This window comes from Etheostoma cragini, chromosome 13 (assembly GCF_013103735.1).
Source record: "Etheostoma cragini isolate CJK2018 chromosome 13, CSU_Ecrag_1.0, whole genome shotgun sequence".
NCBI classification, from domain to species: Eukaryota; Metazoa; Chordata; class Actinopteri; order Perciformes; family Percidae; genus Etheostoma; species Etheostoma cragini.
In genome coordinates, this window is record NC_048419.1 from 18,814,992 (window position 1) to 18,835,750 (window position 20,759).

A 20,759-nucleotide genomic window follows, 5' to 3' on the forward strand; every position below is an offset into this window, starting at 1 on the left:
CAAATATTGTTTGAATAACTCATTTTCCTTGGTATTGTGTAAGTCACAGACTTTCACAAATCCAGTGACAAAATGACAATCTATTTTCGTTATTCCTGACAAATGTCCATTTACCAGAAAAATGGACAGTGACATAATGATTAATCACCTCAACCCAGATATCCGTGCAGCTCCTTGTTCAAGGGTCAACCGGTGACTTTCTTTCAGCAGCGTGTTCCTGTTCTTCAGTGTGTGTGGGTATATAAGGTGTCTTCTGACAACATCTAGAGTAGAAAAACACGGTAATAAAGTTACAGTATGATTCACAGATGCAAAACAATCCTCAGACCTGTTTTTAAACAATGTAAGTGAACTAGGCGGGCACATTAGCACCAACAGCAGTCCTTTTTTTTTTTTAAATGGATCATATGCCCTGTCTAATTGTGTGTGTGCTAAAGTCTTAGGCAGGTGTGAAAAAAAGGCTGTAAAATAAGAATGCTTTCAAAAAGTGGTCGGCCAAGGAAACTTAGTGCAGCAGATGGAAAAACACATCAAGCTTATTTCCCTTTTGAAATTGGAAGATGTCCAGCAGTGACATCAGCTCAGAACTGGAAGAAACCAATGGGACCTCAGTACGCCTATCTACTGTCTAGAGAAGTCTGGCCCTGAAGTGCTCTGGCCATGAAGTGGTCTTCATGGAAGAGTTGCAGCCAAAAAGCCGACATGCTAACAAGGCCAAGCAACTCAGCTATGCACGAAAACATAGTTGTAGGTATGGCCAAGTGCTTTCTATCAAGTACAACATAATTTAAAACTAATGTGAAAGATACTTAAAAAGGGCATTGTGATGATCTAAATACTGAAACTGAGCCTAAATAAACATAAAAAATTTAAACTACAAAAAATATAATATAATGACCAGTCTGAATCTATAATAACGCTGGTCTCTGTAGGACTTCATGATCGGGAGGCGTAGTCTTACCCGGGGAAGTTTTGCATGTGAGAAATGGTGTCAGGCAGAGGCATTCCATAGCTCTCAGGCAGCAGGAGGTTCAGCAACCCAGACAGAGCTGTAATGCTTCCCATGAGGATGTAAGGCAGTGAAATGGAATAGCTTCCTTCAGCAACACATCAAAGAAAGATAGAGAGAAAAAAAAAGAAACCTCAAAGAAGTTAAAGAGACAAACCGTGGAGAGACTTAAGTAATTTGATAGGGCTGCGTCAGTAGTTTAATCTGCTAAATCTAAAAAAGAAACTACTAAATTTTAAATGATAGCTTTGGGGTTTTCAGCAGACTCGTCTATCTGATCGGCGTGCTAATCAAGCCTGCTTTTATGTTCTAGTGGCTTTTGTTCTTGTGTTTCTTACAGTGTTAGTGAAAGTCAGTTGGCAAAGAAACCGCTTTCTTTCAGGTGTATACAAATAATTCTATTCATTCCCATGCATGGGAATATTTAAGTAATGTAAATTCAGATAAAATGGCTCTTTTCAACCAAAAAGTGAATGGCGGGAGATAAACTGACTGCAGAGAAGAGAGCATTCTTACTTAAGTAAATGAAGTATGGAGCAATGATGCTGCCTATTCTGGAGGCCATGGAGCAGGTACCCACAGCCGTGTTCCTTACTACGGTTGGGTAGAGTTCTGCTGTGTATGCGTACACAATAGAAAAGGCTGTTGTCACTGCAAACTTTCCCATCATTTCCAGTGTTGTGGCAAGATAAATCAGGTCTAGAGGGGATAAGGCAATACATTGTTACATGTGAGTTGATTTAAATAAGCTTGAACATTCAAACTAATTATCTTAAAGGGTATACAGTATATGCATGTCTCTGTGTTAGCATGTGAGCAAGTAAACACAATTTTGCATCTGAACATATATGATGAATGATCCTACATACATAAACTAACAGGAGATTGGCAGAAATCAATGCTATCTTTGTTAAAAGGTTGCTCATACTTGCTGGTATGAGCTGTATGAAGAGTAAAAACAATCCTGCCATGAAGAGGCTTGAGGAAAGACTCAGTCGTCTCGAACACCAGCGAAACAGAACCCATGACAAAGCGTAGGCTGGCATCTCTACCACAGCTGACAGGAAACAGTTGAAGTATGCGTTACCGTGAAGGTTTGCGGTGTTCAGGGAAAGAGCAAAGTAGGCAATGGTCACGGTGTTCCTGTGGAGATAGTTAAGCATTAATATTAATCTATGGCATGACACTACAGTGGACTCAGGAACCTAATGAAACTAGTTTTATCAATGTTTCTTGTCTAGAAACTAATATTGCACAATAAATGTACATGTAGGCTAAATACAAAATTAGGGTGAATCAAAAGTTGTAGAGGAATAGGACTTTCACACCTGGGCCTGACTGGATTTTCAAGTGTGTGAAGAAAGCTCAATGATACACTTATAAAGTTGTTTTTAGCTGCAGAAAGCAGACAAGAGACCAGAAAGAGACATTGACAACATTTATCAGGTGGACAGAAACTACTCCAAACAACTGACCAAAAATAGTTTTGGAAATGTAACCGCATAAATGAGTGTTTGTTGCAATAATTGTGTACTGTCAGAGTAGATTTATTTTTATATTTGTCATGACAAACCGATCAGAAAAAGTTGCATTGGCTTTTGCATCTCTTTTTCTTTCTCTTTTTTTGCTGTATAAATTGAAGTCCTTTAATTGTAGAAAGATCAGCATGCAGCCTGGAGCCTACTGTGCAGTTACATAAACCTGATTTTGATCTTAGTTGCAGGCTTCACAGCACTTGACAGGTCATTATTTGTTGTTAGTTAAATGGGCTGGCATGTGGTGGAGGTGATGCCTGAACCGGCTGAAACTGTGCGCGCGTGTGTTTGTGACAGCGTGTGTTCAGTCTACGTGTGTGTGTTAAGGTGTGTGTATTTGTGCATTCAGGGTCACTGTACTAAATGTGGAGGTCAGGTGTGACAGCAGGGACTCACCAGACCAGCCACAGCGTGACAGAGATCCAACGGATGTTTCGAGAACGAAGCAGGTCACAGATGTTGTGGGCCTTCCTCTTTTCACATTGAAGATCTTTCTGTGGGGCAGCAAAGCCCGTGGAACAACAAACACTTAGCAAGCACAGCCATCAGTCTAGAAATAATCTTGTTAGAGAGACGGCTGGGATGCATGACTACTTGCTGAGGGAACACATGCATGTGCACGTGTTCATACTTGTAGTACCCAACAGTCAGGATCAGGAATAATGGAGGCGAAAGTTCAACGTGCAATGAATAACTGACAGGGCAAATATGATTGTAGTAATTAGGAATAGAGGTTCAGCAAACACAGAGTTCTCTGCTTTATTTTTACACTTGAAAATGTCCTGCTTGGTATCTTTGGTCACAGTCCTAAAAGCAAATCAGAGGGTTTGTGTTTAGATTTTTTTGAAATTGCTCTCTAACTATATATTTCTCTTAAATATTGTAAGCAGAATAAGCCTCAAAAAAGCCATTGTTATGTTTGTAAAATATCCATGCATTAATGTGCCAACTTTCACATTTAAGCAGATTTTTCCAATTTCTTCTTGAATTGTTCAGTTCCTACATTTTCAATGACCAGTAGCTCCACAAAACGTTAATTTGGAGTGAAACATGCATAAAAATATACTATAAAACAAATAGGCAAAATGACTATCATTACTCGAAAGAAGACCTTTGGGTACATAAATAAGTCACTTCACCACAGTGGTGTTCACTTTGTAACTCGGGAGATGATGATCAATGAAAAAAAAGTGGGTTAAAGTTGGCTTTTCTGCAAATTATTGTTTAAGTACTAGAGGGTAAATGATTGCAAAATCTCTGCCAGCTGCCATCCAGACAAGTGTTCACTCATGAGCAGTAAATGATTACATTACACTGAGCAGTGAACCCTAAAAGGTGTCTTTAATCTTTAAGGTAAACGTGACAAGAGAAAAGGTCTTAGCAGGGAAATGGCTATGCACTGGTTTGCCTTATCTAAGGGTTATAGGGTTGAAGAAGTGTTTTCTCTAGAAACAAGACAAATTGGCATTGACTTTGGTTCAATTCTGACTATTCTAGTACAGTGATGGTTACTAAAATGAACAAGCAATGTCATTTAATATTCTCCATAATTAAATAAACTTAAACGCTACCTCTTCCTCAGCCTGTCAGCACAGCTTGAAAAACCGAAATTGTAGTTAAACATTTACATTATTCACACTAAATCACCCAACATCTAAGCGTTGTCTGTATTTTCATAGAGCAGGAAAACTGTGGGACCTGCCAGAAATCCCCCTTTAAGCAGGTGTAGTCAAACCCAGTTTCAAGAGAAGTCAAGTAACATTTACACTTAAGTCCTAATACAAGAAATACTGACAAAGAGAAGCACGTTTGTCTTGCTTAAAATATTCCATTGTTTTTAGTGTACAATAACAATAATTCCATAATGATCTAAAAATACGGTCACTTAAAGCCGTCTGGAAAGACAGATTTTACAGTATTAGTCATGCGAGTGAAAATTCCGATTGGACAGATAGTTTAGCTAGCTGTTTCAGTTTACCATGCAGAGATCTGAGCAGAAGTTAACCAGAGTCCTCAAAAATCGATCAGAGTTCAAAATTCCAACACAAGGAAAGCGGATGGTAACTGACATCGGCAAAAAGACATGCATTTGGCAGAATTCTTGCGGCACTGGAGCAATCCCTGAAGTGGAACGTCGTGGATATAAACTACATCAACAACCTATGTACCGTACATGCATATTAACTATACTGTGCACTGACTTCTGATTACCAGGAAGATGTTCAGGACATTAGTGTTTATGCGCCATTGTTACAGTGAGATCTCACCTGCAATGAACTAAAGATCACTGGCGGAGGCTCAATTTTGTTCCTTTTAGCAGCATCTCTCACTATGGCCTCAGCCTCTTCCACTCTTCCCTGTGAGAGCAGCCACCGAGGAGACTCAGGGATATACCTGCCTCAGTACATGACAGAGAGAGAGACAAAAAATTTCAATCCCCTGGAACAGATGAAAACTTTTTTTGCGCTCTACAATACTCAAATGACAAACTAAACCTAAAAAAAGCTGTAACCCTGTAAAGCCAAACAATCATATATTAAAAGTATCCATCCATCTATTCATCCTCATCCAGTTATGCGGGGTCGCGGGGAAAAACTTCCCCTTTCCCAGCTGGATGTGCCTGGAACACCTCCCTAGGGAGGGACCAGGGCACATCCTTACCAGATGCCCTAACCACCTCAACTGGCTCCTTAGACGCAAAGGAGCAGCGTGAGAAGACGCCAGCCCCCCTTCTGAGGAAACCCATTTCGACTGCTTGTACCCTGACTCTCGGTCTTTTGATCATGACCCAGCCTTCATGACCAAAGGGGGTTAGGTAGGTACAAAAATTGACCGGTAGATCGAGAGCTTTGCCTTTTGACTCAGCTTTCTTTTTGTCACAATGTTGCGGACTTATCAAAATAGATCCTGAATAATTTATTCTGTCAACTCCTGATTAAATTATGAATTGTTTCAGCTCTAACAAAACTGTCTAGATCGTTATTTTAATTTATGGATTGATTCACTTGCCTGAATCTATCTACTTACAGCACTGCCATCAGGCACTATATACACCAAAAAGAATTTCACAAAATTATGCAAAAAGACAAATTTATAACATCAACTAAACCAACACACACACACCTACCTACCACCAGAGAGGCACATAGAGGAAGCTAGCCAGGGTCTGGCCTAAGAGAAGCATCCTCCAGTCTCTGATGAAATAAGCAAACAGCGGCAGCAGCATGTAGCCCGCACCAAAGAAAAGAGTTACACCCGCGGTGGAGAAAACCGTCCGAACACGTGGGCCCAATATCTCTGTCCCTTAGCACAAGAGAAAGGATGTGGGTCAAAACACAAGGAAGGAATGAAGACATTATTTAACATTATCATGAACATGTTAGAGACCAAGTACAGCTGAGAATCAATGAGTAGAGGAGAATTAAAGTACCTAGCACAAATGCAGCCACATAATTGGAGATTAGTCCAAACCCAACAACAAAGAACATGGCGCAGAACATGGTCCAGGATGAAGAGAAGACCTGGATGAATGTGAACACTGTCTGGACTGCCATGGTAACAAACAACACTATTTTTCTCCCATACCTGAAAATGATACAAAGCACAGTCAAATAGCCAAGTAAGCATGCTGTGGTGATGGGAAAGTCAACCAACCTAACAGTTCCCTCTGTCTGTTGAGGGAAACCTCGGTCCAGCAGCAAACCCACTGTACACCACCTGCCCCGCACCGGACTAACTGGTGAAGAAAGTCACCAACATTTAGCGGCTAAAGAGCCAGATTTTTCTCAGGGGATGGTTACTACCCAAGACCTGTAAACGGGCGTTGACATGTAACATCAGTGCGGTTCCCCTTTCACATGTATTTAGATTAAACAGTGTTAGTCCTGTAACATTTTATGCTGCTTGTTTTTTACTGCACTTTACATCTCTTTATCCATTTAGTCAGAATAAGTACATAAAGGTGTGAAATTTGACTTTTTCCTGCAGTTCTACTTTGACTTCCACTGAAACAGCGGGCACTTGCACATACATCAACTTTTGGCCAGGAGATGTGTTGAGTACATTTAAATGATTTTTTTTTAAAAACAATTAGAAAATATAGCTGCAAGTTTAAACTTTTTTTCTCAATAATGACTTCAAAGTAATTTCACACGTGGTCCAACGTCATTATAAAACATATCCTACAGGCCCCCTAGTGACGTATGTAAATACTACTGTCTGGGTATATCTGGGGTACTTATCTGAACATACCCTGTAAGTTTTGAGATGATTGACCTTACGGTTGCTGATTTGTGTTCATTTATGTCCAGAGCAATGCACCTTTTGAAGTTCATTGGTCAATAACTTGAAAAGTAAATGAGATATGGATATGCTTTATGCAACTCGAAATAAGTTTGATCCAAATGGTGTAATTTTTCTAAGTGGATCTTTATGGTCCTTGAGACTTTTTTGTAGAGCGCATTAAGCTGCACCTGTGAGAAATTCAAAGGCAATCGGACTTACCATGTGGGGGGCGTGGCCTTTCAAAGTTTGCATTCTGAAGCCTTAATTACAGCGCCACCATGTGGCCGATTGGGTTCATATTTTTTTAAAAGCACATGCACTCCATTTTTAGTTATTCCCCCAAGTTTCATGTTTCTAGCTCATTCCAGCTCACGGGAATTTGAGGCAGACAACAAATAATAACTACAACAGACAAACATAGAAGGGTTCTACCGCATTGCAGTTTGAACCTTAAAAAACGTAAATTAACTTTTGTCATTAACCTGTCAGAGAACTGTCCTGAAACAAATGAGCCCGTAAGAACCCCGCAGAAGTAGAGAGAGGAAGTCAGCGGGTGCTTCCACCTGTCATCACACACCAGGTCCCACTGCAAATACACACAAACAAACATGCAGAATGAAGGTCAGAGTACATTAACTACATAAAAAGTGTCAAATCCGAAATTTCTTCTTTCTACAAGAAAAACCATCCAATCGCATATGTAGCTTGGTGTGTGGTTTGAAGTTTAGTTTCTGTATTTGCTTTATTTTACTGTTTTATGTTCTGTTACAAGAGTTGGGTTAAGTTACAGCTGATGAAGACCCAACATATTCAGATTTTGCTGCATCATAAGAAAAGCTTTTAAGTAAAAAAATAATGGGCAGCTATAAATTTATAGGATATTAAACCATTCCACACTTTTCAGTTGCTAACTTGACCATTTGGGCTCGCCAGTGTTGTGCCAAAAATCTCCCCCCTTTCGTTTTAGCGACTGTTGCATTTAAGTTTGACAGTAAGCCAGGTACAGGCCCCAGTGAGATCGCGGTCTTTTCAGTTGCTGTTGCAGTTAAATTTACAAAAAGGTGACTGTCCTGCGACACATACACTTAAGTTCAAGCACCAAAACTTCTAGATTTTTGGCACAACACCGGAATAAAAACAGCGACACATCACCAACAGCATGATAATAACATCAAAACACATTTATATGACGGGAAAATACTTTGAGTGTGTCTGCTCACAATAGGCGGTCCTTAAAGAAGAATTCCGGTTCAATTTCAATACGTAGCTATACTGTTTGTAAATTTGGAGTGCTATCAGAGAGAAAAAGGAAACCAATCACTGTTGTCTACACCATGTTATCCTACCGCTAGTGTTAGCACCCAACAGGCACTTTTATTGACATTTTGAACATGTTAGGAGGCTAAAAACAAGTCTAAAACCTGCCCTGTTTAAGCCTGTTGGGTGCTAACGCTAGCAGGAGGATTACGTAGTGTATAGGCAGCACTGATTGGTTAGTTTTTCTCTCTAGTGACAGCACTCCAAATTTAAAAACAATAGAACAACGTGTTGAAATTGACCACAATTTCCCTTTAATATCAGGACATAGGCTACTTCAGTACACACTGCTACAATAAATAGGCTACATTTTGCCATGACGACACACACGCACGCACGCACACACACACGCACCAATCACTTGAGTAGCAGCGCAGGAGCACAAACCTCAGACACGATGGTAGAAATGTACATGCTCTTGTCGTACTCCCACCCATCCAAACAGCTTTCTGTTGGCACATTAGACAGGTTAACATCAACGCCGGGCAGCAAGCCTCTGTCCGAGAAACTCAATACATCTTCAAGTTTGTATCTGGCGCACTTGCTGGGCACCAACGCGTCGCTGTGGCTCTCCTCCTCCATCGGGATGCTGCTGTTTCTCCATGCGGCGGTCAGGTTGACGTGCGCGGGAATGAGGCAGCGGTGGGGCGGCGTGTCGGCCACAAACACGATCGACATACCCAGGAAACCGTTCGGGACGATGCTCAGACAGAGGAGGAAAAACACCTGCTGCTGGAAACGTCCCCATTCCCCTAGAAAGGCGGTTGCATCTTCATAGTCGTTCATGTTTGTGGTTGCAGAGCGTGGAGCAAGTTCAAAGCAGACACGGATGGAGGACTTTGGAGTTCAGTGGTTTTGTTTCAGCTACTAAACCATCCCACCTACCACCCGCTGTACTTACTTTTGGCTGCGGTTGTCTAAATGATTATTAACCACAGTGTGTTTGTGTGTGTGTGTGTGTGTGTGTGTGTGTGTGTGTGTGTGTGTATGAGAGAGAGAGAGAGAGAGAGGTGTATGTATAGTATACTATGTGTGTTTGTGTACATGTATGCATCCGTATGATTACAACTAAATATAGCTTGACTCCAAATCTACATGGTGTTGTTGGAAAATTCCATCATTACAGTATATGCAAAGGGAGCGCAGACATACTCTTTCTTCCATACACGACCGGTTTCTTATGTTCTACTTTTTAGCCACTTTCCTCAGATGCACTCTGTACCCTTGTATCTCTGTTATGACAGCTATTATGGTTTATTTGGTCCAAGGTCCAAATAGAATGCATTTTTCCCTTTGTTACAACTCCTTAAAAGTCTCAAGCTGAACAAGACAGAGACAGGTTGAACTTTCCAAGGCACAGGAGGTACATCCTCTGCGTGCCTTTTCTCTGATAGTGTTTATTCCCACTTTAGGTCCTGAGAGATTCCAAAGCAGTGTGATGAAGGTGGTACTGAAGTTGAAGAAACAAAAACCTACCACTCATCAACGCACACACACACACACACCAGGACATACGAAACGAAGCAAAACAATACAGCAATCCAAAACAAAGAGAAACATACAGGTAGGGGAGGAGGAGGGTTAGTTCATGGCTCAGTTATGACTTGTCAGTTTGTTGATGTCTAATGTGTTGACATGGGCTCAGAAAGGTTGTCAGATTTTGTGGAAAGTCGTGCACTGTCTTACAACGTCTGTGTCTGGCACAAATCGAAGAGGACAGTACACAGTCAGATATCTGTTCCCATTGCTAATCTGTTAAATTAACTCTGAGGTCCTGGCCCCCAGTGTTCCTTATGACATCTAAACCTTTTCACTCTGTTAGAAATAAGATTATAAACTGTTGATGCGAGGCCCCGTTGACTTAAGTTTTGTGACAGGAATTTATCAATCCTAGAACCTAAAGGTTGGTTTGAAAAGTTAGGCAATTGCAAACAAAACAGATAGATATTTAGAAGGTTAAACGTCCAAAAAAGACTAGAAAACACCATCAGCATAGAGTAGTTTCCCTGTCTGAACGTATGTTTATGAAGGACTGAAACAAAAGCTGATGAGGTATGTAGTAGGCTGGACGATTAGTCGAAAGTTTTGACCTACATGCAGGAAACCGAGTTTCAGTTCAGCTATTCAGAAGTCTGCTCGATGCTATTAAAAAGCCTGGCGGCGCCTGCAGTGATGCTAGCAGAGAGGAGTTCAGCATCACAACATCCAGCCTTGCTCTTTCAGATGAATAATTAGAACAACATCAGCCCCCTGAGTATCATCAGCACGACAAGATAGAACCACAGCCCGGCTTGAGTGACAGACACCTGGCCAAGGGCCCCCCCACCAATACAGTCTCCAACTCTGTTTGAGACAAACACTGAAGCAGGTGCTTCGGAAGGCGCTGAAGGCAACAGAGACCGGCGGTATATAAAGGTTTATATGTAAATATACTGTTTATGTCATACTCAACCTATTTTCATGTATATATTTGATTATAATGTTACAAACACAGCTCTGTTAGGATAGTAGATTGTTGATCATCTGTTTGTCCGTGAACCACCGACCAAAAGCGAGAGGTGCGATGAGGAAGTTTCTATATAGTCCCACTGGGGCTGGTTACCCTGAAGCATACTAGTGTTGCAGGCCCAGTAGTTGTGACGAAAGTTTGAAGAGAAATTAAAACGCACGCACATTCAAAAGTAAACCTAACAACATTGTCCTCCTGGGAACCTTACACATTTCTTTCTCACTAGATACACTCCTGAGTGGCATATTATTTACCTTTCCCTTCAAAACCAGTCCTCAGTATAACCATGATTCCAACTTTATAAGATCATTTAAAAAAAAAAGGAAAAATAGAATTTACAAATTCATTAAATTAAACATTCTTAACACCCACACCTGTCTCAAATGAAGCACTACGGTGTCATCTGTTTAAAGCGTGTCAGGAAAGGTGACGCCATCTGGGCGGATCTTCTATCTCTGAAAGAGCTGACACACACTCTTCTCACAGATCCTGAGTGGGGGTCTGTGGGGAGCGTTGAGGGGGTGGCACGGAGCAATTGGTTGTTTGGTGTCTGTTGAGGTGAGAGGTGAGAACATGGGCTTATCAAACCTGCTGTAAAACACATGCAGATTGTCAAGCCATTGATGCTTCTCCACAGTGTGTGTATGTGTGTGCAGGGGGGGGGGGGGGCACAACTGAGCACTGCAGCTGGTGATGTCCTGCACGCCTCTGACACAGGTTCATAGGTTCTCTCTCTGATCTTCTTTGTTAGTGTGTTTCTGGCCTGGTTGTACAGGATTCTGTCCCATTCTGCATGCCTCCTCCTTGGCCTGATTAAGCTTGCGTAGTGTCCTGCAAGGATTTATTGTTGCTGTAATGGCCGAAGGTTTCAACGAGTACACACAAAATCTTCGTTGGTATATCTCGTCAGTTTTGAGCACAAACATAGCAGATTTTAGTATCTGCCTGTAAGCCGGGAGAGTGAGTGATCAGAGACTGCGAAAGCTGCACAGGGGAGACAGCGATAGGCATGCTTGACTATTGTATAGCAATATGTCAGAGTGGTGTTATCCCTGGTGCGATATAGGTAAGAATTTACCTTGCTACAGTATTATTGAGCAAGACTTTTGCCTTTTTTTGCCCTATAGAAATCCACTCTTAACTTGGTTTAGAGGTAAACTACTGTTGGATTTTCACATGATTATCATAACTTGGTTAGAATAAATCATTTAAGCTTATTATCCACTCATAAGAAACCTGTTGTGCATCCAGCAAACAATGTTAAACCTACTGTGGCATGTTAGCTAATTTAGTACTGGCTTACATCTGGCAACCAGTTCTTTTCATACTTTTGTGCGAATGGATTATTTCATCTGTGAACTACTGATGAGTTGTTTCTAAAAGCCATTTGGTGTCTTTGCTGATCAAAGACTGTGACATAATCCTATCATGTGTTAACATTATCATTTACTATACTAAATGACCATTGTGTGAAACAACATATCACAGCCTTGCAAATGGAGAGAAAACATTTGCATCCTTAGCATATTTAACTCAGTTGAAACATTAACTTACTGAAAGCTAGTTCATGTACTCATTAAACTGATTAATAGTGTCACACTGTGGCCTGAGTTGGAACACCTTTAGTTACACAGTACAACAATTATAGTAAATTCAGGCAAAACACATTAATAAACCCAATAAACATATTCATGTTACAGTCTAAACATGTTTTAGTGTAAAAGGATAGTTATTATACAATTCAAAGCCAACATACAGGCTTGTTTTTACATAACTGTTTGCCCCTCCAGTGTGGTAAAAAGAAATGTCCAATGGGGGTTCCTAATGCTACTTAGCAACATTTAAAGTACAGGCACGTGCAGTACTTTGGGGTATAAAGTGTGGAATGCTGTTTAGAGAAAATACGACTTTAAACACAACGGTGCGGGGGCTGGGTGAAAGGATTGGTCACTTTGAAGCTATTGATCATTTTACTATGACTAAATCAAATCAGTGAGTGAGAGGACAGAGCTGTCTTAAGACACTGGTGAAAATGTTATCCCCTTGGAAGACGGTTAAATACTCTCTCAGGGCTGGAAACTGAAAGTTTTTCAATTGTGACTCCGTCCCACTGAGTGACCAGATCACTCTGCTCCACAGAGAGCTCAAACCTAACACTCTGGTACTAAGCTGAAGACTTGGAGACTGAAAAGGGATACCACGGCTCATGCTCATAGATTTTTTTTTTTGTCCCTCAAGAGCAGGGAGGTATTCTTTTTATAAAGAATGGGAGATTATGATGAAGACACTGCATTCCTCGGGCAGACTGGTCCTTATTTCTGGACCACATTTTTTCTTCTAAACACAGTTTTTGTCTCAACTGGATTCAATGGACTTTACATTGTCTTTGTCGGGGCAACTCCAGAACATCACTGTCTCATTCCAGACGTTAACTTGACTGAGGAGTGGACTCAGGCCATCATTCCTTTTACAATTGTAGATGGTAACGAAGTCCTTAGCCGGTGCAGTAGGTATAGGCTAGATGTGGTGAGAAATCTCTCAGATGAAGGATATATTCCTGGAAGGAATGTCAACCTCACTAACTTGGAGCAGGAGGGATGTTTAGATGGATGGAACTACAGCAGAGAGATCTACCAGTCCAATATAGTCACTGAGGTCAGTAGGAATATGCACGTTTGTGTTTTCTTGGTGTTAGTTATAGGACATTTCCCTTGTTTTTTTTTGTTTTGAAATATATACTGTATATTCATGTCTTTTCACAGTGGGACCTTGTTTGTGATGACCAGTGGAAAGTTCCCTTTGCATCTTCGACTCTCTTTGTGGGATACCTCTTTGGGTCTCTAATCTCAGGCTATCTATCTGACAGGTATTTCATCCTTACTTGCTGCTAAAGTTCCCCATAACTTATTAATTTCATTGTCCAATGTGAACCTTAATTGTACTTTATGTATAGTAAGATACGTTTTTATCATTTATGACATACTGTAGGTGATCTGTTTTATCTGCCTAAGTTTAGTGTAGTTTTTTTAATCATGTGTGAAATGTTGGCGAAGGCTTATACAAATGGAAAATTATGGTTTAGGTAAGGATTTCACACTGGGAACGTTAAGCTGTCATTATAATGAAAACAGCCCCATCTACTGTTGAAGATGATCTCTAAGAAAGGGTGTGTTTTCACTACAAAAAACGTCTCCCACTGTAAAGTCCTCATCAGGCTTCACTTTGATGGTTTCCAAAATTTTAGGACACCTTCATCTTTATTAAATGGTCTAAGATGACAGAAAGACGTGTAGCCACAAGTAGTGTGCCAATGAGGCATCAACCATGTGCCCCCGAGGGCAAATTTGTGTAATAATAATAATAATAATAATAATAATAATAATAATAATAATAATAATAATAATAATAATGATGATGGTTGGTTTTAATGTGTGTACTCAGATGACATGCAAGAGTCTGCTGAACTTTACTGGAAGAATTTGAAATTATGAGATACCACACCCATGTTCTTAGTTGAATTGCTCTTAGTTGGGGTTAATTAGAATTTAAATGCTAAATACCCAATAGAAATCCTAAATACTTCTACTTTATGCAAGTTGTGGTGAGGGTTATGTTCTGACAAACACGTAGTAAAGCATAGGGCTGTGGACATAGCAGTGTGGGGCATTACGGTGTTTAACTGTTTTGCCCTTTTGCAGCTGTGAAAATATTTAACCTAATGGTTGGAAAAAGGGTTCAAGGGCCATTGGGGTTTTAGGCTTTTTGATCATTGTGTCACATTGGGTAATTATAAAGACTAAAGCTTTCAAAAGGTATACCTCTATCAGGTTGCCAGTTCAGAGACCTCTATTTATTGCTATTCACCCACCCCCGCCACAAAGATCTTACTGTCATATATTTTAAATGCACTGTGTCTGTGAATCACTGTCAATGACATACAGTTCTGTTCCATTCAGGTTTGGGAGGAAGAAGGTTGTTTTCATCTCTCTCGGGGCCCAGTGTGTCTCAGTCCTGCTTCAGTCCTTCTCTCATTCATGGAAGATGTTCTGCATCATGTTCCTTTTTGTTGGCGCCTCCCAGATATCCATTTATATTTCTGCATTTGTACTAGGTATAACCTGTAAAATACATCTCATCAGGTTTATCTCTTTTCAGTTTCACGCTCATCACTATACATGTTGGCTTTTGTCTTGGACAGGAACTGAGGTTTTGAGTAAAACTATGCGAGTGCTCTTCACAACTCTTGGGGCCTTCCTTTTCTATTGCATTGGGTACATGACACTACCCTGGATTGCATACAGCATCCGGGAATGGAGGACTCTGCTTGCCGTTCTGTCCACAACTGCTGTGGTCTACATCCCACTGTGGTGGTACGTCACTTATAATTCTCGTTCTCATTTACATAAACATAATGGGCCCATAGTCAGCCTTCCTAGTTTTACAGCAAGATATGATGATTGAAAAAATATATATTTTGTTGGCATTGGCAGTAAACCAGTTTTGATTGTGCAGGTTCATCCCAGAGTCTCCTCGGTGGCTGGTCACTCAGGGACGAGTGGAGGAGGCTGAGGCCATTGTGAGGGATGCTGCAAGGAAAAACAAAGTTGAAGCGCCAACCGTAATCTTTAAAGTATCTGAGGTTAGATTCACATATTGTCATTAATATTCACACTGTACATTTTCACCTTTTACGGATAATGTCCGTTTAACCTTTTGGAACAAAAAAAGAGTATTTTCCGACATGGAGATACTAACTACAGGCTCATTACATTTGTTCCTCTTCCAGTACATGTATGCTAGTTGTCATGTATGCTTCTGCCTAGCTTGAGTAAAAGTTGGTTCAAAAGTACAGAATAGTGACAGTTTCTCTGTCAAGTTAACAAATACTAATATTGCAAATTATCTTTAAAGACAAAAATGTTTTTCTTAATTTGTTAATATTTAGAATAAAGCAATAGTTCTAAAAAAGACTTAGGATTAAGTTAATATGGTGTACTTAATTGCACCCTAAAACTATTGAAATCAATTGAATCTGATCAAAACATGTTTCAGATGTTCTGTGTGCAAGTCTGGAAAATGTAACCACATGAATTCTCTTGTTTGCATTGGTTTCTGCTACAGGCGTTGTCTTCAAGCAGGACATACAGCATGCTTGATGTCCTAAAATCCAAGAACATCAGATGCATCACACTGATGTGTCTCGTTTTGTGGTGATTGGTTGTTTTTTTTTGTTTTCATCATTCTGACTTTTATTAATGGTCATCATTCACATTAGATGTTGTTATCTATATACATGCATGTGTATAGTGTCAGAAAACCAAGGTGTCATGTCAGCAAGAAACCGGTCGAAAAAAATACAATGTAAACCTGAATGTCATGACATTTACTAATATAATAATACAAATAGCTTTTTTTTCCCTTTCTCAGGATGGCAATAAACATTGGGTATTTTGGATTATCGCTGAACACCTCCAACCTGAGTGGCGACCCCTTTATGAACTGTTTTTTATCAGCTACTACCGAGGTCCCTGCCTATGTTGTTTCTACTTGGCTGCTAAGGAAATGTCCAAGAAGAGCACTTCTGTCATCGTTCCTCGCCATTGGAGGAGGACTTCTTCTTCTAATCCAGTTCATTCCTGATAGTAGGACTTGATAAAATTACATTGTGACAACCTACTCTATCTAACACACACACAATATCTTATCACACAGTGTTAGCAACTAAAACTGTTACAAAATAGTGTTCACAGTGAGGTCTGTGAATTAGACATAGAAATGTGGAGAGACATATTACAAAAACTGCAGCACTGCAAAGAGAAAATACATTGTACACAATGTAATACAACTGACTCCATAATAGCAGCTGCTCTCTAAGAGGCACATTTACTTTGCAGCAGTGGTGGAATGTAGCTAACTACATGTTTTCAAGTACTGTACTCAAATATATGTACCTATCTAAATGCTAGGCAACTTTATACTTTTCTCCATTACATCTCAGAGGAATATATTGTAATGTTTACACCACTATATTTGTCTGACCGCTTTATTGTCTTTTCAGATCACAATTTTTCCATACCCTTCCTCTCCATTGAAAACCATACAGTATATCTCGAAATTTGGTGACTCCAAACGATTACAGTACAAGATGTTGAAACCGAGTGCAGATTTACTGTCAGCGTTTTTTTACATTACCTATTTTCTAAGCACTTTCACAGAATTCAATCTTGCAATATAAGTTAGAAATAAAAACGTTTCTGTGACACTATCTACTGTGACGCCATGTATAAAGCTCAGAAATGTACTACTTGGTATTTTTTTTTAGTAAACTAGTTTACATGTATATTTTATGCGGTGTCCTGCAGTACTGTGTGAAATTTATATATAGCATCAGTGTTTCAAATGGTACTTATGGTGCTATATATTAAACAAACCTAGTGCCACGTGAGCTTAGGAACTCAACCCTGTCACCGTGAACTAGTTACGTTAATTGCTTTATAAGCAATAAGACAGTGTAACCTTTTTTTCTCCTGTGTGTGCTATAAAATCGTGTAACATTTATTTGTCAAAGTTGTCAAGGTGATAAAGAAGCAATACCGTAGGTGATTGCATCCTCTGATAATTTAATCTGTCGGAAAGAGGTTCAAGAAGGTTCATAAAGAAAATAGTGCTCTCCGTTTCTTTTCAGCTCTTAGTACAAAAGATTAAGTCACAGAAAATAAGACATCGTTCAGTCACTCTTTAGTTTTATAGTCCTAAATTATATTAAAGCCTGTCCTTGAACAAGAACTTGTGAGGTCTAAAGTGGTCGGCATTTTAACCAACATGCCTGACTAAATAACGTTATTGGAATATAACATTTTTGCTGGCTCTGCCTAAAGTGCTTGAATTTTTTCTTATTTGTGAGCATTTTTTTCATTCTCAAAGATTAGGTAAGTCTAGGGAATTCATTTATAACTCACTCCAAATTTCCCTTTCTCTTGACATCTTTCCTCAGCCCTTCAGTATGTTGCTCTGGCACTAGAAATGACTGGAAAGTTTGGCTTCACCATGGCCTTCAGCATCGTCTACATCTACACTGCTGAGATTTACCCCACTGTACTCAGGAACGTCGGCATGGGAATGTGTTCCTCTGCTGCAAGAATTGGCAGTATCACGGCACCTTATGTCATCTATTTAGGTGTGTAGATGTTGAATATGTTATCTCACAAAGACAATGCGTTGATATAGTGTATGTATCTAAAAGAACTACATTCAGGTAAATTGTTGTCATTTATAATGCAGAATTATGCTCCTTTGTTATTTACAGGTACTTATAATAAGGTTCTGCCTTATATTTTCATGGGAAGTCTTACAATTGCCTCCTCTGTGGTGAACCTCTTTCTTCCGGAGACCTTCAATAGAGATCTTCCAGAAACATTGGAGCAGATGCAAGAATGTCAAGGGTAGGTGCATTTCATTCAGATCAATCAGTGTAGTTCACTTATTATTAGAGTTTCCTTTTTACAAAATAGTTTCATAATGTATTGATCAAACACGACTTAGACAATCTTAGTCACAGAAGGACTATTCATAAAATGGTCAAGATTGGTTGCATTACTGATATGATGTTGCAGATCTACATGGAGTACTATGGTTATATTCAAACACCGGAAACACAAAACGTAGGGTTAGACATAAATGCCTAGCTTTAACCACTCGAAAAAATGTACATGTTGCATTAGTTCAAGAAATAAATAAAAAAAGATGAGTATAAAATATAATTGTCAACTGCCATTTATGCATCTGTGATCACTGTATTGCTTATATGCCGTATTTCCCACAGTGTTTCTTTTGATTACAGGTTCTGCAATGGATCCAAAAAGGGGAAATATGTAGAAGATGAAAGAAGGAAGAAACCATCCATACAACATGGGGCCAAATCTGATATCCAGACTCGTACTCCATAGTTTTTTTCAATTGCCTTGCTTCACTGTTAAGAAAGAAAGGAAAAAAAGATTTTTGCTTAAAAGTAATAATCTCACATCCCAAAATAAAAAATCTAAGACAAGCACAGTGGGATCCAAAAGTATACTGGCAAGAACGTTTGGGTTTTGTCATCATTTTTGAAAGGTCTATTTTCCTACTCAGTTGATTTTTCGTAGAAAATGATTAAATCTTACAGTGTTTGTATACAATTGAAAACATTGTCTGATTGGTCTCTAATTTTTGGTACAACACATTTAATTAAAATATGAATGTATGCACCCTGCCAACACAAAGCCTGAGTTGTTTCGTCTTTTAACAAAACTAGGGCAAATACGACTGGACCGTGCATGGTCAATGTGCTCAGTTGTGGCCAAATTGCAACAGGGAAAGCAGTGATTGTGTCTATACTGTGAATATCAATATTACATGTTAATTTTTAGTGGTCCCAATAATATTTGTGTGTAATGTGCATAACTTTCCATAAAATATCAGAACAGTTCTCCATTCTGGAGAATGTGTTATAGATTAGATTATTTGTCTCAAAATAATTGAGGACAGCTTTTTAATGATATAATGCTATTTTCAATAAGGTATTGCTCTGAGTTAGTTATTGTAAATGTTATTGTGTAATAGATGTTACTTTGTTAAACAGACCAGACCTAGGTTGCAGCCCATGACAATTATTACCACAGCATCAAATATTGGTCTTGATGATCTGCAGCATTTATTCAAGCACAATTTGAAACTTACACTGTGAATTTACTGCAACCCATAGACTGTAAAAATGATAATTATAAATTTAAGGAACTTGAGGACAGGATTACATTCCAATCAATTATATTCTATTTTATGTGATTGAACTCCAGCTCAACTGTCCAGCGTTTTTTTATCAAATGTGGTCCATGCACTTGCACAGAGTACAGCAATTATACAATTTTGGTATTAGAGTACATACAGTGTGCTGCAATGCTGTATCAAATTAATAAATAACACCAGTGTTTCAAATGGTACTTGTGAAGCTACATATAAAAAAAAAAAACAATGCCACGTGAGCTTAGCAACTCAACCCTTTCACCATGAACTGGTTACATGTTCATTGCTTTTCTGCTCATTTGTGTGCTATAAAACAGTAAAGCATTTATTTGTCAAGGTGATGTAGAAGCCATACTGTAGGTGATTGATAATTTAACATGTCAGAAAGGGGTTAGAGAAGGTTCATAAAGAAAAGTGTGGCCACTTTTCTTTTCAGCTCTTAGGACATTGTTCACGCAGTCTTAGACTGGACAAGTTATTTAAAAGCCTTTCATGGAGAAAAAAAACCATGAGGTCATAAGCAGTCTGCATTTTAACCAACATGCCTTACTAAATACAACTTTATTAGTATATAACGGTTCTGCTGGCTCTGCCTATAAGCCTAGAGCGTCTGAATGTTTCCTTTATTGTGACCAGTTTTTTTTTCATTTATAACTCACTCCAAATTTCTCTTTCTCTTTATATCTCTCCTCAGCCAATACTATAACCCACTCCCATACATATTGATGGGGGATCTCGCCCTTTCTGGTGCTGTCTCCTGTTTTCTGCTGTCAGAAACTTATGGGAAGGCGTTTCCAGAGACCATATCACAAATGCAGCTAATATGCAGGTGAGTTTACACACTGGACATGCTGTGTGTTTACTGACCACAGAGGTTACAGCTGTTTGGCTTTTACCTGCCGCCAGTTAGAATAAAACGTTAACAAGTTGCTTAAGTGACAAGTTCACTATTATATGATCAAAAAAGAATTAGAAGAGGAAGCTAATATTGGAGAGACCACAGCTGATTATCAGAGCAAAGAATCCAAGTTATAGTGTCATGTTGATTGACATTTTTAGGCATTTTATGTACAGTACCTATTTGTTTGTGTCTATTATCATTTCACATAATGTCTTTGTGTAACGTGAATTTATAAAACAGGTAGCTCAAATAAAGCAATCAGATTCGTTAGCTAACGTTACTTTACGTAATTTGTTAACTGTTGTCAAAACAATCAATCTAAACTTTATGAGCTGGTTGAACATTGTTGAAACTGTTACGGTACAGTTTAGCCCCCAAGCATTAGCACTAGCCACTTGTCCACATAGCACATTGTGGTAGCCTAAG

At 39.3% G+C, this 20,759-nt stretch overlaps 2 protein-coding genes and 1 long non-coding RNA gene across 4 annotated transcripts; 2 read left to right on the forward strand and 1 right to left on the reverse strand.

Annotated features, from left to right (window-relative positions):
- Positions 1-60: 60 nt before the first annotated feature.
- slc22a21 (solute carrier family 22 member 21) lies at positions 61-9,061 on the reverse strand. Its single transcript, XM_034890225.1, has 10 exons — positions 8,533-9,061; positions 7,311-7,414; positions 5,975-6,129; positions 5,676-5,847; positions 4,812-4,938; positions 2,941-3,038; positions 1,938-2,152; positions 1,526-1,708; positions 962-1,097; positions 61-263 (listed from the first exon to the last, which is right to left on the reverse strand). The coding sequence occupies exons 1-10, from the start codon at positions 8,929-8,931 to the stop codon at positions 179-181; spliced, it is 1,674 nt and encodes a 557-aa protein (XP_034746116.1). The 5' UTR covers positions 8,932-9,061; the 3' UTR covers positions 61-178.
- LOC117955626 lies at positions 6,473-20,259 on the forward strand. The gene is made up of 3 exons (XR_004659101.1): positions 6,473-6,485; positions 7,533-7,538; positions 20,127-20,259. It is a non-coding gene; the product is annotated as an uncharacterized LOC117955626 (long non-coding RNA).
- slc22a5 (solute carrier family 22 member 5) lies at positions 12,547-18,884 on the forward strand. Of its 2 annotated transcripts, none has more exons than XM_034890223.1 (10): positions 12,547-13,309; positions 13,417-13,520; positions 14,611-14,765; positions 14,853-15,024; positions 15,167-15,293; positions 15,776-15,864; positions 16,082-16,296; positions 17,649-17,831; positions 17,961-18,096; positions 18,477-18,884. In XM_034890223.1, the coding sequence occupies exons 1-10, from the start codon at positions 12,920-12,922 to the stop codon at positions 18,598-18,600; spliced, it is 1,695 nt and encodes a 564-aa protein (XP_034746114.1). In that variant the 5' UTR covers positions 12,547-12,919; the 3' UTR covers positions 18,601-18,884. The 2 variants fall into 2 exon arrangements, with proteins under 2 accessions (XP_034746114.1, XP_034746115.1); XM_034890224.1 differs by having other exon boundaries at positions 18,495-18,884.
- Positions 20,260-20,759: the final 500 nt, after the last annotated feature.

Excerpts from the sequence above, each read along its gene's own strand:
- slc22a5 (XM_034890223.1), top strand. The coding sequence starts at position 12,920 with ATGGGAGATTATGATGAAGACACTGCATTCCTCGGGCAGACTGGTCCT. Across the intron at positions 13,310-13,416 it reads AGTCCAATATAGTCACTGAG|TGGGACCTTGTTTGTGATGA; the intron begins GTCAGTAGGAAT and ends GTCTTTTCACAG. Across the intron at positions 16,297-17,648 it reads AATCCAGTTCATTCCTGATA|CCCTTCAGTATGTTGCTCTG; the intron begins GTAGGACTTGAT and ends ATCTTTCCTCAG.
- slc22a21 (XM_034890225.1), bottom strand. The coding sequence starts at position 8,931 with ATGAACGACTATGAAGATGCAACCGCCTTTCTAGGGGAATGGGGACGT. Across the intron at positions 7,415-8,532 it reads TTTCTACCATCGTGTCTGAG|TGGGACCTGGTGTGTGATGA; the intron begins GTTTGTGCTCCT and ends GTGTATTTGCAG. Across the intron at positions 5,848-5,974 it reads TGTGGCTGCATTTGTGCTAG|GGACAGAGATATTGGGCCCA; the intron begins GTACTTTAATTC and ends TCTTGTGCTAAG.